The sequence below is a fragment of the Fukomys damarensis genome, unplaced genomic scaffold (assembly GCF_012274545.1).
Source record: "Fukomys damarensis isolate Sample0158 unplaced genomic scaffold, DMR_v1.0_HiC HiC_scaffold_37, whole genome shotgun sequence".
Taxonomy (NCBI): domain Eukaryota; kingdom Metazoa; phylum Chordata; class Mammalia; order Rodentia; family Bathyergidae; genus Fukomys; species Fukomys damarensis.
Window position 1 is genome coordinate 42,668,646 of NW_022900949.1, and position 17,616 is coordinate 42,686,261.

General features: G+C 34.6%; 1 protein-coding gene across 1 annotated transcript in view; it reads left to right on the plus strand.

The window, feature by feature from the left end:
• Dock3 (dedicator of cytokinesis 3) overlaps window positions 1-17,616 on the plus strand; it is a 387,335-nt gene that overhangs the window by 69,426 nt on the left and 300,293 nt on the right. Inside the window, exon 5 of the mRNA XM_010625591.1 lies at window positions 5,732-5,787. Coding sequence (XP_010623893.1) covers window positions 5,732-5,787 — 56 coding nt within the window. The remainder of the gene's footprint in view (window positions 1-5,731; window positions 5,788-17,616) is intronic.

A 17,616-nucleotide genomic window follows, 5' to 3' on the forward strand; every position in this document is an offset into this window, starting at 1 on the left:
TATATATATGTATATATATATATATATATATAGGTTTGGTACTATCTGAGGGTTCAGGCATCCACTGGGCTTCTGGGAACATCTCCTTGGCGGATAACAAGGACTCATATGTAGAAATTATATACACCTTAGGACTAGAAGGAATCTACTTTTTTTTTTAAGTTTGGATTCTGAAGTAAGTTACTTAACCAAGGCCATTCATACATCTAGTAAAAAAAAGGAATTAGGGTATAAGTCTATAAGTGTATATATGAAAGACAGTTATGTTAGCTTGTTAGTCCTACATATAAGAGAGAGGGAGAGAAAAGAGAGCTCAAAGAGCCAGTGAACAATTAGTGTCCAGTAGTTAAAGCCTTTTTGGGAAAATATATGTTCCATTAAGTTCTGGCACATTAAAAGGGAAAGATAACTTTTTTTATTCCTAAACTATAAAAAATCCAAAAGTTTATAGTTATAACAAAGTTTGTTGTTTTCCTCTAAAGAAAAAGCTATTTTATTATTATTGCAATTATTTATATATGAAAAGAACATGCCTCTGATTCCTGAAACTTACTGTACTTCCTGTGTCATATATATTGAATGCTTTAAATTATCAAATTATATATTTTGGCCAGGGGTTTAGCTCAGTGGTTTAGTGGCCTGCCTCGCAAGCACAAGGCCCCAAGTTCAATCCCTGGTACCAAAAAAATAAAACAAAACAAAACAAAAAAAAACAAATTATATTTTTTGGTTTGGAAGAAAACATTCTGTGTATCACAATATTAGATTTTATTTTTTATTATTTTAATTTATTAGTGTATGTGTGTAGTATATTTTGTTTATCTTCCTTGTGGGAAACTGGTACATGTACACAACACATGTTAATTCCTTTTTTAATTCCCTTTTTCTTCCCTCTCTTCCCCCTCCACCCATCCCTTGATCCCTTTCTATTTGGGGGGGTACATGTTTGCAGTATATATTGTTTATACTGTATTTCTTATGTGCAGTAGGTACATGTACAAAACACATCCCAATTCCTTTTTTTCATCCCTTATCCTTTCCCTCTCTTTTCCCTCCCTCCATCTCTTGATCCCCTTTCCCCTTGGGACTGATCTGTCTCCCTACTTCCTATTATCTATTTTTTATTTTTACTCTGGGTTTCTCATGTAAGAGAACCATGCAATATTTAAGCTTACACTAGAGGCCCTTCTGTTTGTTCCCCTCAGGCTGTGGTTATTGCTCAAGCCAAAGTTTTCCTTGCTGCTGTTAGTACAATGGGCAATGTGATCTTCCCTCTCTTCTCTTTTTGATGTAGGCTATAAGTCATGGGTTCATGTGGGCTGTTGGAGTTAATGTTGACAGTTCTGGGAACTGGTTGCTCCCTTTTCTCCCTGGCTGTTTTCTTTTTCCAAGATTAGGTTGGTTGTGAGTCTTTCCTTCTCCAGCCTCATGCTGTGCTCTTGTCAGGGTGGGATGCTACTTCTCTGTCATGGGTCTTCTCTTTCACATGTGCATGAGGGATGCAGTATTGGAATCCATAGTGTATGAGGAAGGGGTAGTGAGTCACACTTGAAACCTCTTGTATTTTTTTTCCTCTGTCCTATTTAATGTAGGGTGGAGGTGTGTGAATGCTGAGCCTAGCGTTTTCAGCTGGTTGGGGTCATTCAATAATGTTGTCTGCTTCAGGATATGTTCTCTTTAGGGGATTTTAGCCTTTGTTTCCTTCTGTCCTTCTGAAGCCACTTTGTGGGGCATATTGACCAATACTATATTCTGAAAGTGATTGGATGGACCATCTCCAATTTGCAAACCTTTTAAAACATTTTTGAAATGTTATTTTTACAGTGCTTAAGATTACAATTTTCTCTTGAGGATAGATTGCATGTGGTAATTAAATTCATACATAATATATTTTGTGCAGTTATATTTTGTTGTTGTTGTTGTTTGTTTTTGATGTAGTGCTGAGATTGAACCAAGGGCCTCCCAATTAGCTAGGCAAGTGCCCCACTGAGCTACTCCAAGTTTGTAACTTTGTATTTTTTTTTCTTTTTATTGAGTTTATTGGTACAATCTAGGTATACAATATGGTTACATTCATCATTGGGATTCTGTACCTTTACATAATAGTTCTTGATTCTCATTTTTTCCCCTTGATGTAGTGCTGAGATTGAACCAAGGGCCTCCCAATTAGCTAGGCAAGTGCCCCACTGAGCTACTCCAAGTTTGTAACTTTGTATTTTTTTTTCTTTTTATTGAGTTTATTGGTACAATCTAGGTATACAATATGGTTACATTCATCATTGGGATTCTGTACCTTTACATAATAGTTCTTGATTCTCATTTTTTCCCCTTGTCCCTGCCCTCCCTTCACCCTCTACTCCCCTCCCCATTTACAAACACTTTATTTCCATGTTCTCAGTTTCTCATATTTTTTCCTCTCCCTTATTACCTTTCCCCCACCCTTCCCACTTTCCCTACAGCTTTAGCCCTTGACTTCCTATTTCACATTATTAATTATCTCATTAGGATCCTGTGTACTATTATAGTTTTACACACCAAAGAAACTCTTCAGTATTTCAGTTAAAGAAATCTCTGTATGAACATTAAAAATAGGGAATCCTAAAATAAAACTAAAAAGGAAAGTAAAACAGAAAAGGCAATGATGTAACATTAAAATAATCCTTAATTCTGGAGATGAAAATGACCCCTGAACATATTTAAATTGCTTCTTGCTCTTATAGTCTTATCTTATTCTTTTTTTATTATTTAGAGAATACTTTATTAGTTTCTGTAATCAAACCCACGTAGATATGACCTTACATATTTAGTATGATGTGTTACCCCTGTATACATGGAAAAAAAATTAAAAAATTAACATTTCTAGACCAATATGGCTGTACATTTCTGTACAATGCCAACTCAACACAGTAAATTGGGATGACTTTTTGCAAAATTGGCAGCACTGTTAAAGTTTCCCAAAATTCAATTTATATATATATGTATATATATATTTATATTTATATAAAAAGACTAATAATAGCAGTATGTTATGCATCGATAGCAGCAACAGCTTTTCCACGTTCTGCAGTCATCTGAACAAAATTATAGACATTCAGCACATTCCATTAAAAAAACAAAAACAAAAAACAAAGAAAAGAATAATATCCAGACAACAGCAAAGTTCTGTTGCTGTTGTGATACCTGGCACCATTTTTTCTATTAGCCTCTTAATCATCATCTGGAAAGAGAACATTCTAGAGTAATATCATTAAATGTAGCTCTGATAAAGCACGGTCCCTACTATGTTTCATAAAGCAGGTATAAGATATTTTACATTCAGAGAGGTATGATATAGTACCATCCTACATCAGTGATACTAGAATCAGTTTTGGTTTGAAATTTACTTTTTCTGCAAATAAGATTTCTGCCCCTGCTTTTTTCTGGGCTCCTGTCACATGGAGAATTGTTTTCTGTCTTTTCACTTTCAGTCTGTGGGCTTCTTTTTGCACTAGGTGTGTTTCTTGTATACAACATATTGTTGGATTTTGCTTCTTATTCCATTTTGCCAGTCTATTTCTCTTGATTGGTGAGTTGAGGCCATTGACATTGCTGGTTATAACTGATATGTACTGACTTATTATTGACATGTTATTGGCCTTTTGTTGACTCTTTTTACTTTTTCACCTTCTCCTTTTAATTTCTTGCCTTGCCTATTTGATTTGCTCTGTTGGGCCTCATGGTGTTGTTGCCTTCATTGTCTTTTTCTAGGATCTTGTTTAGAATTGCTTGTAGTGCTGGTTTGGTATTCATGTAGTTTCTCAGGTGTTCTTTGTCGTGGAAGTGTCTTATTTCCCCATCCATTTTGAAAGAGAGTTTTGCTGGATACATCAGTCTAGGTTGGAGGTTGTTCTCTTTTAGTACTTGAAATATCTCATTCCAGGCTCTCCTTGCCCCAAGGGTTTGTGTTGAAAAGTCTGCTGTGATTCTGATGGGCTTTCCTTTGTATGTGATTTGTTTCTTTTCTCTTACTGCTTGTAGTATTTTGTTCTTCTGTTGGGTTTCTGGGATCTTGATTATTATATGTCTAGGTGTAGATTTTTTTTGATTGTAGCTAGTTGGGGTCCTATATGCCTCAGTTATCTGAATGTCAAATTCTTCCCCTCTGTTTGGGAAGTTTTCTGTCATTAATTCTGCAAACAGCTTTTTTAAGTCATTTGTATTTTCTCCTGCTACTTCATGTATTCCTATCAGTCTTATGTTATTCTTCTTTGCATCATCTAGGAGTTGTTGGATCGATTTCTCATGATCTCTTACTGTTTTTAAGAGACCTCTCTTTTCATGGTCACTGACTGCAATCTTATCTTCTATATCTGAGAGCCTATCTTCGCATTCTTTTATTCTGTTGCGTACACTTTCAATAGAGTGTTTAATCTCCTGGATATCTGTTTGAATCTGTTTTATGGATTCCATTTCTTTCCTATGTTGGGCGTTTATTTTTTCCATTTCTTTCTTATGCTGGGCCTTCATGGCTTCTATCATGGTCCTGAGCTCATCTATTTTTTTGTCAGTTTCTGCTCTAGAGTCTCGAATCACGACTTCCATTTTGCTCACTATCTCTATGGTTATCTGGGAAATTATTTCTGTTTTGAATTTTTCTAGAGCCTGATTGATCTGTTTTGTTACTTCCTGTGCTTTGAGTTCAGGGTGTCCTGGTGGTTCACTATCGGCCTTTTCATCCTCATTTGCCCTACTGTTTGCCATTGGTGAACTGGAAGTCTGTCCTTGTGTCTTGCTTGTTTTCTCTTTTTTATTTTTGTTGTCGGACTGTCCTTCGTTTAATCTCTGGGTTATCACCCAAATCTTCCTGAAATATTTGTGCCCTAGCTTCTGTTTCTCTAATGACCCACAGACATTCTCATCTTCATAACATCAGAGAAACAGCTCATCAAATTATCTGCAATGCTTTATCTCAACTGATACAATCAGCAACACATTAAGATCAAGCACAGCTTGGAAACTGACCATCTGTGGTAGTCACTCGTCTATCACCCTTAAATCATTTGCATTAAATTGAAATCAAGAAGCAGTCCAGAACATGTCTGCAGTGAACAAAATTTCAATATAGTGTATTTACCATTTAATGGCTCAGACAGAGTGAGGATGCAAGACCCCTCGTCTCAATTAGCTGATGGCTGAGCCCCATGACGCTGACTGACCTCAGCCTGCAAGGCCCAGATTGAGTTCCCCAACCTTCTGAATGGTTGAACTCCACAACATTCTATTACAGGTTTCCCAATCCCTTTCTTTAAAGATGTTCAAATTTGGGAACTCAGAAAAATACCCTTGATGACCACCTCTGCTTCTGCAGAGTGGGTCCAAAGACTGGCACAGTCAGGAGGTCTGAGAGTGTGGGGGGTGGGGTGGGGGACTTATGGGGGTTCAGGGTGTCTGCGCAGCTACCTTCCGGGGCTGGAGCTATGGCGGCTGGGTTGAGAGTAGGTGTGTCTGTCCTTCCCGTGGTGGATCGGGGCCCTGGCTACCTCTTGGCACTTGAGCGATGGCGGCTGGGTCAGGAGCAGGCGTGTCTCTCCTTCCCACGGTGGATCTGGGCCCAGGCTTCCGCAACTTCGTATTTTTAACATGCAAATTCTTGCTACTTATAGGAGATCTACAATTTCCATTGTTATTTTAGTATATATGAACGTTAATCATAGTTTACTTTTTCTAATGGAAATTCTTTTTTCTTTTACAGGGGATCTTTCCTGCAAATTACATTCACTTGAAAAAGGCAATTGTCAGTAACAGGGGGTGAGTAGTTGGTCTTACTAATTTTGTCTACAATTACAGGTTGTAGAAGACAGCTATTTGTCTTTTTGGTTCTAAGTACAAATTATACTATTGACAGACTTTCCTGGCCAAAAATATACATTCATTATCATAAGGAATTTTGAGAAGATAATTTTTTTTAAAATGCTTACAACTGTGATCTATTTTTCTGTATCATAGAGAAGTAACCTTAGTTGTGAATTTTTTAAAACCAGTTATGTAAGCAGTGTATTTTTAAAAAAATTATGGCACTGTTTTAAGATTAGTCGTAGAATAGGAATTAGAGATAAAAGTGTCATTTTACTTCTGTATTAAAAATGAAGGAAACTTTTGATATCTTCTATTTGCAAGGAAAATTTGAAAAAAAATCATAAAGTCACTACCTTAAGGATAAGATGTTATAAAGAATGTATTCATAGTTTGATCACAGATTTGCAAAACAAAGCAATCTGCACAAAAAAAGACAAGAATTAAATATATTAAAATGTTAACACTTGTTTTGAATAACTTGAAATATTTTTTTCTTGGCATGTCCTATTTTTAAAGTTATTTAATTTTTAAAAATAATTTTAAAATATAAAATTTAAATAATGTATAATTCTCCACTAAGAGAGCATTCTATAGTTGAAATGTTTTTGCCCAAAGAGTGAATAATCAGAGTAACCATCTAGTTAGTTAGAGTTAGGGTTAGTCAATAAAGCAGAAACATGATTCAGTTTGTAAGGTGGAATCTAATATAGGAAATTATTTGGTTGCATGTTGGAAGGATAAAGGAACAAGAGAGGAAATACTCATATAACCCAAAAGTGATAATTATACACAGCTGCTTATATTCTAACGTCTGGGGGACACAAAGTATGATGGATTGGGTAAACTAGAACCCAGGAACTCAGGGATGAGTCTTGATATGCTAGAGCTCAAACATTTGAAAAGGGGATATCATATGGCTGCTGCTTTTTTTGATAATCTTTGAAAATGTGGTAATGAGGATTGGTTCTGGGAATGCCACAGGTAACTATTGGGAAATTAGCTGCCTGAACAACAGCAGGCATACCTCCTTACCTCATTTTTTTCAGTATGTTCCCAGATGGCAAGGGAGAATGTGAAACAGTTTGGATCTCAGCTCCAGACCAGTGTTTAGAAGGATAGATTTGGAGATGATAGTTATTAATGAAGGACTTCTATCCTTTTTATTATTCTTTCATAACATACTTTGTACTGTTAAATTCATATTCCTTTAAAAAGGTAATTTGGGGCATCTAAAGAAATTTTGTAGTCACTGTGCTTTATGAAGACAGATAGGTGGTAACAGAATTATATAAAGCTAATCTGGAACTATATTTATGAGTAAAATGATTCCCCAGGAAGATTGTCATTTTTATTGCTGATGAATTGAGCTTTAAAAAAATCATACAAAGATTTAACTCTTTTGAGTTTAAGAGTTAAACTTGAAGAGTAATTTGACAGTTTAGGAGATAAACTCTAAGAACAATAAACCTAACTGAGTTTGCATATATGTAATTAGGTTGTATTATGCATTCTTTTTATTTCAGTATAGTAGAAGTAGTGCTATGAAATACTTCTTTTGAAAAAGATACTAGAAGGCCTTTCAAATGGGACAATCACTAGTAAAATTGAACCTTTTATGATAAATTTGTATTCTATAGCCTATTAGTGACATACAGCTTATTCATCCATCCATATTGTATGGGATGTATCTCCCTGACTCACATGCTTAAAGTAACTTTTTTGGTTATAGGAAATAACATGGTTAGTTTATTGTTTATTGTTATCACTTACAGTATTTTTGGTTGTGCTTCATAATGAAACATCTTGGCTTCTAAGATTGGGTTGCCATTGTTTCTGTTTAAATAAGTAGTTTTAGTTGGCTAAGTATATTTTATTGGTTTTAATTTTGAATTCTAGAATAAATGATAGCCTGACTTTCAGAATATTTTGAAATGTATAATATAGGACAGGAAGATGGCATTGCACTTTCCTGATATAAAATGGCATTAATTTAAGACTTAAAAATAAAGCTTTAAATAAACTTGTCTCATTTTTCCTTTTTAATTTGTAGAATTTAAAAAGACTTCAATAAACATGTTTTATCTTTATTTTTCTTAGTGCATCTTTTTCATTTGTAGTCTTTATTTTATAAAACACTGGGTTTCAGTGCATATATTTTGACCATATCCATTCCTCTGATACCTTTAACCCCACCACCACTTCCCTTCTCTAGTCTAATAATAGTCTTCCTTCTACTTTCATGTCATCTTTTTTTTCTCATTGAGTTTATTGGTACAGTTTAGGTATACAGTACAGTTACATTCATTGTTGGGATCTTGTACCTTTACATGACAGGTCTTGGTTCCCATTTTTTCCCCTTGTCCCTTCCCTCCCTTTACCCCCCTTCCCCTTTACAAACACTTCATTTCCATTTTTAAATTTTCTCCTATTTTTTTCTTTTCCCTTATTAGCTTTCATGTCATCTTTTAAAATTACATATGTTACGGAGAACATTCCATACTTGTCTTTTAAAATCTGGCTTAACATGATGGGTTCCAGTTCCATCCATGTGCCACTCTGTGTTGGAGCCAGTTAATTGTGGAGTAAAACCTCTATGAACTGTGAGCTAAATGAACCCTTTACTCTTTAATATGGGGTGTTGGTAATTTTGTTTCAGCAGCGAGAGAAAAATAACTGACACATCTATATAGTCACATTTTATCTTTCCACTCTGTTGATGAGCACATAGCACGTCTTCATATCTATTGTGAATTATGCCAAAATGAACATGGATATATAAGGTATTCCTATGATATGCTGACTCTAATTCCTCCAGGAAATATACCAAGGAGTGCTGTAGCTGGAAATAATAGCTGTAATATTGTTTTTTGTTTGTTTTTGTTTTGAGGAATCTTTTTACTGATTTCCATAGTGGTTGTGCTAATTTATTGTCACCAGTAGTGTAGGAAGGTTCCCTTTGCTCTGCATCCTTAACAGCATTTACTGCTTTTTTGTATGCTTGGTGATAGCCATTCTGACAGGGGTGAGAGGGATTCTTACTGTAGTTTTGGTTTGCATTTCCCTATAGCTAAAGATGTTGAACAGTTTTTCTGATCTTTATTGGCCATTTGTACTTTTTTTTGAGAAATGTCTGTTCATTGTATTTCCCCATTATTGACTGGGCTGTATGACTTTTGGTGTTTTTTCAGTTATTTATATGATCTAGATTTTAATCCTCTGTTCAGAAGAGTAGCTGGCAAATATTTTCTTCCATTTTGTTAGTTGTTTCCTTTGTTCGTTTTATTTTTCTTTGGCTAGAAATATAAATGAATTTACCTATAGATGGCTGGCTAATAAATTTGGAGTATGATATGGTATCCAAATCTCAGGGTTGCATACTGCTATCAGTTCTGATTCAGCAGTCAGTAATGCCTGTGTTAGGGAAAGTCTTTGGAGTTGAGCTCATGTATAATTTCTGTCTCTTTCACTATATTCGTTTTAGGATGGCTATGAAATAAGCAGATTAGGTTCATGAGACACTGGGATTAATGATGGTATGGTAGAGGGCATGAGGAAAATTGGCTTCCCTTTGCAAGATCATGAATGTGATGTAATTTCAGTTTTCAAGTAAGGGAAGGATAGAGAGAACTTTTCTGTTGTAAAGGGAGGTCTAGTGTGAGGTGGAGCTCAGAATCTTCTAAGTTATCCATTATCTTTCCTCTGTCTCCAGTCTGATTTATAGGTGATAATTCTTTTCAAATAAGTAACTTGCCTTTTATTTTATTATTTATGAAAAGACCATGAATTAATTGATCTTGTAATTCACTAATGTTCAGGATCAAAACCTGAATTTGCCTCTGGCTATGTGAGTCTGATGTAGAAATAAATTGTTGCTTTTGCAGGAGCATGAAAAAAGTGAGCATTCAGCTTACTGCAGTCTTTGTTTCTAGACTAGAAGTTATTCTTCCACTTAGATATTGTGGAGTATATTAAATTATTTATCCATTCATTCTACATTTGTTAGATTAACTCTTAATTCATACTATAGTTAAAAGGACGATGAGTAAGTCAGCAGAGCTAGAAGATTTGTTGTTTTTGATTAATACAGGCCAAGTTACATTTTATATTTAAGGTTTTTTGTTGTTTTTCATCTATATGTCTGTGTAACTATCAATGAATGATTTCATTTTGGTTTATTTAGCAAACCTGTAAAACTCAACCGTAGATTTTACTCTACGATAGAGCTAAGAAAGTGTTCTCTTGACTGTGCTTTTGGTTGTACACATTTCATTTTTAAATATTCTGGATAGTACCTTGTTGTCATCGCTGGAGAGGTTTGGAGACCTGGAGGTTCAAAGTGGTTGGGGGGGATGGGGAGGAGGAGATGAGGTGAGAGAGATAGAAAAGGAGAGGGAGAGACAAAGATGGAGAAATGGAGAGACACAGACAGAGAGACCGAGACGGAGAGGCAGAGACAGGGATATCAAGACAGTGATGGAGACATGGAGACAGAGACAGAGGCTATAAAAAAATGAATCATCAAGGGTGCCCACTAAAGAAAGGTTGATGGCATGAATGATGTGAGCATCTCAAAGATTATGGGTAGAGTTATGCTTTGAACAGCATCAGACAGTTTAGAGGGAAAAGGCTAAATTCAGTGTCCTAAATTGTCACATCTTGGCATGGAATAAAAAACGAGTTTCTGTGATTATACTTTCTTGGCTTATGTTATTACAGTGCCTTCTAACTGATCTCCCTGCTTCTAATTATGCCTCCCTCAGTTTATTATCAATGTAGCTACTAGAGTAGTTCTTCAAAAAGTAAGTTAGATATTATTCCCCTGATTAAAACTTTCTAGTGGCTCCCATCTCATTGAGAACAAAACTCCAAGTTATTGCAAAAGCTCACAAAGTTTAATGATCTGACCTTTTGTCATCTCTTTCACCTACTACTTTTCCTATTTCTCATACTATGGTGATACAGGCTTCCTTGTTGTCCTTCCTTTTATTCATACTTATTAGGTATGTTGTTGCCTTGAGATTTTTCCTCATGTTGTTTTCTATGTTTTGAATACTGTGCCTAGTCAGTCTGTCACTTCCTTCAAATGTTTTTTTAAAATATCCTGAGCAAGACAAATTATTACTATATTTACTCCTGCCTCTTCCCTTTCCCTCACCAACTCAAAACTGGATGCTCCCACAAGACTGCTACTTCTTGATACTGGAAGGTTTTCTCAAACATTAGAAGAAGATTATGATGCAGGATAGCTAAGGAAAATCTTATAATTTTCCCCAACACTGTCTTTTTTCCTGATAACCATAAGTTAAGAGTTTTTTATGAATTGTAAGTAGTCTTTCATAGTTTAGGTCTCCTTTTTTCACTGACTTGCATTCTAGAGTTATTCTTCAGTACTGTCTTGCAACTGATTTTCCTTTGAATTCTTCATTATGTCTCATTTTCTGTTTTTCCTTGATAACATTTTTGTGTGATTTTATTATGGTAAAATATAAATATATACAAGTTACCATTTTAACTCTTTGCAAGTATTTAATCTAGTAGCATTAGCTACATGTTAATTGTTATACAGTGTTGTGAATTCATCATCAAAATTCATCTCCAGGGCCAAGGATTTAGCTCAGTGGTTCCACTGCCTGCTTTGCAATCCCTAGTACCAAAAAAAAGAAAAATCTCCAGAACCTCCCCAAAACTCTGAACCTGTTAAATCATAACTCCCCATTCTCCTACTGTCAGGTAATTTCTCTTCTACTTTTTGATTCTGAATTTCCTATTTTAGGTACCCTATACAAATGGAATAATGAAATATGTGTCCTGTTATGTCTAACTTTTTTACTACCATAATGTTTTCAAGATACATCCATGTTATAGAATGTATTAGAATTTAGTGTTTTAAAAATTGAGCAATATGTCATTATATACATACAGCATGAGCATCCCTACTCTGCAGATCTGAAATCTGAAACTTTCTGAGTGCTAAGGTTCAGATTTTGATTTAAACATGCTCAAACAGTGAAGTCTGTGAAAATATTTTAAAACCTGAAAAATTAAAAAATCTAAATCATTTCTAACTCCAAGCATTTCAGATAAGGGATACTCAAACCTATAGTACATCTTTTTTTTTGATTCAGTTGTTGATAGACATTTGGGTGGCAATATTTTTCATTTCTAAGATTTCTAGCTGATTCTTTTGGATACCATTGACTTTTGTTTCATTTATGCTTCCTTTTGTTTTATACCTGTTTCTTTTCTTCTCTCATTGAGTTTATTGTTATATTTTAGGTATACAGTACAGTTACATCCATCATTGGGATCTTGCTTTGCATGACAGGTCTTGGTTCTCATTTTTTCCCCTTGTCCCTGCCCTCCCTTCACTCCCTCCTACCCTCCCCATTTACAAACACTTTATTTCCATTTTATACTTGTTTCTTTTTGTAGATGGAAGATATTCCTTTCTTTAACCATCCTAACCATTTAAAAATGCAAACTGTTCTATAACATTTTATTGAAAGCAATTTATTTGTATTATTTTAAAGTGTTGAATTTTCTAGTCTTTGTAAAGTTTGTTTTGGAACTTTAGATTTTTTTCTTCCGTTCTCCGCCTCTGAGCACATATGTCTAGTTATTATGCAGTTACCAGTAATTTTTTAGCACATCTTTCTGCCACTGGGGGCCATGGCAGATCTGGACTCTTGGCTGATTTGGAGGAGTGAGTTGCTTTCAGTCTGATCTTTTTAGTTCTGCAGCTAGCTAAAAGCCATATTCCAAAGTGAGGTTGAATAGTAATTCCTGCTATGACTATGTTGGTTTTTCAGGGAGCTTCAAGAAGTGAACCTGACCTTGGCGGTTTTACTTTGATGACCATATGACTACACTGATTCACTGCTCTGTTTATGTTCTTTTCCTATCCAATCGAGATGTTTATTTTGGACCTCAGTGGTACATTTGGTCTTATATTTTTTTAAAATTATAATTATTAACAAATATTGTACAAATTAATGGCTCTCACTGTAACATTTCTATTTCTAGTTTTAGTCTTCTGCATATGATTATTCAGTTTTCCCAGTGCCATTTTGTTGAAGAGACTGTCTTTAATATACGTTTTTGTCATGAGTCAGTTGGCTGAAGATGCATACATTTTTTATTAACACATATTCTACAGAATAATGTACATTATGACAGGTTTCACTGTGGTAATTTCAAACATCCATATCACATACTTTGATCATATCCCTCCATTACTCTCCTTTACTCTCATTCCCATTTCTTTCTGCTTCTCTTATAGTCTCCCTTCTCCTTTCATGTGAGTATTTTTTTATGTTGATTTCCTTATATGAGAGAAAACATCCCATATTTGTCTTTCGGAGTCAGCCATATTTCAGATGTGTAAATTTATTTTTTGGGTCTTCTGTTGTGTTCCATTGGCCTAAGGTCTGCTTTTAAGCCAGTATTATGTTGGTTTTGTTACTATAGCTCTGTAGTGTGTTTTGACATTAGCATTGTTCTTTTTGCTTTGAATTGATTTGGCTATTTGGGGTCTTTTTGTTTCCATAGGAAATTTAGGATATTTTTAGTAAGACTAACATTGTTTTTTGTTTTTTTCCCCCTCTTTGGTACCAGGGATTGAACTCCGGTCTTTGGGCTTGCAAAACAGGTGTAACATTGGTATTTTGATGGGGATTGCATTAAATCTGTACATTGCTTTGAGTAGTAGGTCAATGTCAATTATTAATTCTCCCAATCCAAGTGTTCTAGGTACTGAAGAATATATAAAATTATCATTTACTAGAACTATTTTGATAAGTTTTTGTAAAGTATATATTTAAAGTGCAATATATAAAATTTAGCTAATTTGACATTAATTGCAGATACTCTAGTTATTTGTAAGTAATGAAGAACTGTAAAAGGTTAAGGATCAACAATAGCTACCATTTATTAGATATTCTAAATATTAGGCATTGTAGATGATATTTTCATCACACCACATTTGGAATCCCAGATTGGTAGGTGGAAGTATTTACTTATTTCAGATGAAGAAAAGCAAAGCTTTGAGTGCTCAATATTTTTTCCAAAGTTGCATAACTGAGAAGTGAGAAAACTTAAGCAGTTAAGGCCAAAATATATTCTGTAGTCCATGCTGTTAACTGTATTCATGTAAAAAAAAATCTAATTAAAGGATTCTGTCTTTTCACTGCCAAATTTTCATTTCTTGTAAACTCTTCACCCCATGTAAACCTAGGATTCCTTGGAATTCAGATAACTATTTTGCTTTTTTGCTTATTATTGTTTGAATGCATTCTTATGGAGCAGTGTTTTTGTAAATAGTGTTTTCTCATTTATGTTCATTAGAGAGATTGGCATATAGGTTTTTTATTTTTTTCCATTGGATGCTTGTCTGGTTTTTGGGATCAGGGTAATGCTAGCTTCCAAGAATGATTTTAAGTGTATTGCTTCCCTCTCAGTTTCATTAAGGAATTGAAGGGACTATTGGTGTTAGATCTTCCCTGAAGTTCTTATAGAATTAAACTGTGACTCCATCAGGTCCTGGGCTTTTCTTAATTTTCTTAATTGTTAGGTTTGTTGTTGTTGTTACTGCCACTGTTTCATTGCCTGTTATAGAATTATTCAGGATTTTAAAATTTTCTTGGTTCACTTTTGGTAATTCAGGTGTATCTAGGTATCTATCTATTTCTTTTTTGAGTCTCCAATTTTTGGCATATAAGTTTGTGAAATGGTTGATAATAATTTTCTGGATTTCAGCAGTGTCTGTTATGATTGTACCTTTTTCACTTCTAATTGCACTGATTTAATGTCTTTTTCCTGTTTTAGTAGAATGGCTAAGGATTTGTTTATTTTGTTTAGTTTTTAAATAATTATCTGTTAATTTAGTGGCTCTTTGTATTTTTAAAATAACTTAAAAGTTTGTATTTCATTGATTTCTGCTGTTTATAATTTCTTTCTTTGTATAAACTCTGCATTTTGATTGTTCTTACTTTTTGTAGGGCTTGAGATGCATCATTAGGATGGTTATTTGGCTTATTCAGTGTTTCTGATCTTGGCCTTCAGTTACAAACTTCCCGCTTAGGACTGATTTAATAGTGTCCCATAAAGCTGTTGTGTTAGGGGCTAGCACTGTAGCTTAGTAGTGTCATGCCTGCCTGGCAGGTGCAAGGTCTTGAGTTGGATCCTTGGTACTGGTAAAACAAACAACAACAAAAAGCACCCAACATAAGTTCTGTTGTGTTGAACTGGCATTATCATTTAATTGTAAAAATTGTCTTATTTCTTTTACTTCCTCTGTGGCCCACTGATAATATGAGATCTCATAATATGCATGTGGTAATTCTGATTTTTTTTGCATTTACTTAAGCATGTTTCATAAGCTAGTATGTGATATATTTTATGAATGTATAGCATGCTGCTAAAAAGAATGTGTATTCTGCTGTTGATGGTTGGAACACTGCCCTATATATTTTCTTAAGTCCATTTGTTCAAAGGTTTGGTTCAACTCTGATATTTCTTTGTTGATATGTCTATTTGTGATAGTGGCATATTAAATTCCTTCATTGTAGTTGTATTGATGTTTACCTGATCTTTTATGTCTATTAGCATTGCTTTATGAAGTTGGGTACATAATGGTTTGGTGCATATATGTTTATAACAATTATTCTTTCCTGTTTAATAGTTCTCCTAACTAATATGTAAGGATCTTTTTTGTGTCTTTTGATCAATTTTGCCTTAAGTGCACTTTGTCTGAAAATAGGATAGCTATTCCTGCTTCTTTTCAGGTTCCTATTGTTGCATGGAATATTGTTTTCTATCCTTTGATTTTTAGTCTGTGAATTTCATTTTGTATTAATGTGTTTCTTGTATACAGCATACTGTTGGATTTGTTTCTTGATTCTTTCTGCTAATCTGTGTCTCTTGATTGGCACATGGAATCTGTTCATGGTGATAGTTATAATTGATAGATAGTGCCTTATTCCTGTCATTGTATTATTTACTTGTTTCTGTTTTGCTTTTTTTTCTTCTGCTTATTTGCTATACCTATCTGATGCACTCATTCCATTGAACCTTTATTGTTGTTAGCTTCTTTGTCTTTTTCTAGGATATCCTTGAGAATTTTGGGGGGTGTTTATTTAGTTTTTATGAAATTCTTCAAGTTTTCTTTATCATGGAAATAATCTTATTTTTACATCAGCTTTGAAAGATAATTTTGTAGTATATATCAATCTGGATTGGAAATTGTTTTCTTTTAGGGATTGAAACACTTAATTACAAGCTCTTGTTGCTTTAAAGTTTGTGTTGAAAAGTCTGCTGTAATTTGGATGGGTTTTCCTTTAATGTGGTTTGTTGTTTTTCTCTAGCAGCATTAAAGATTTTCTTGTGTTCTGTTTCTGGTATTTTAATTACAATGTAGTGTGGAGTGTTTTCTTTGAAAGCAGTTTGATTTGCAAACAGAAGTGTTTGGCAAAATTTTGTTATTGTTTGTAAACTCTGCATCAGATGACAAACATGATGGCAACCATCTTTTCCACACAAACACAAAGATGGTCATCTTTTCTAAAATCATAGAACAAATTAAGTTTGAGAATGGAGATACCACTATATTATCACTTTGAATCACTTAGCAGCTGGGAGATGATTTTGTTTCCATTTTTTCCTTTTCTCACATTTATTCCTTTCCTTTCCTCTATCCCTCCCACTTTCCTTTCCCCTTTGGACATTTTCTTCCTATTTCACAGTATCTATTAAACATTTTGATCCTTATTTACACTTTCAGTTTCTCACACCAGAAAAACTATTCAGTATTTACACATGCATGTCCTATTTATTTCACCTAAGAGTATGGACTCATTGTGCATCTATTTATCTGTACATATCTCTAGTCTCTGTGTTTGTTTTCTGTGCTTCGGTTTCTAGCTTTTCTGGTCGAGTGCCTGATTCTTCATGAATGGGCCACAGTATTATTTATAACCTCCAGGCAATTTAGATAGTGGTTACAGGAAAAAAAAACTGACAGCAAGAAGTATGTTACCATAGGGACAAGGGGGAAAAATGAGAACCAAGACCTGTCATGTAAAGGTACAAGATCCCAGTAATGAATGTAACTGTACTGTATACCTAGAATGTGTCAATAAACTCAATAAAAAGAAAAAAAGTATGTTACATTTGTTATGGTAAGTGTCAGTGACAACAGAAGGGTCAGATATAAACTGGATATTGACAGACTGCAAGAGCCACTCATGGACCACCTTTAAGGACTATGATTTTAATATAGACACTTAGACAACCAAGATGTTAGCCACTAGTTTCTGCTGAATGTAGGCAGCAGTGCAAGAGCTAAAGTAGACCAGTTGACTAAATGCTGTCTCCTTTATATCTATTCCATCTGAAGGTTACATCTACCAAAGCCTGCCTCCCACAGGTGAATGCAGGCCTCATGATCTTACTGATCTGAAGGAAGCTTTAACTTCTCAAGGGATCTCAGGAGATCTCTTTCTAGCTCTCACACTTTCCAAGCCTATCTCCTAAGGGAGTCTCTTAGCTGTTTTCTGTGGAAGAGTAACACTTCAGATTTGGAGGGAACTCCCCTCCAGGGTGTTCTGTGATCATCAATCAGGGTGCTGTCTGTCGTCATCTGCTACATAGATCACAATTCAAGGCACCTGTTGTTGGCACTGACATGGGCAGGCCCTTTATTTCCTTTTCTTCATTTTTTGTCTTCCTTTGTAATTTACTTATTATTTTATGTAATGGTATGCTTTTATTCCTTTCTGTTCATCT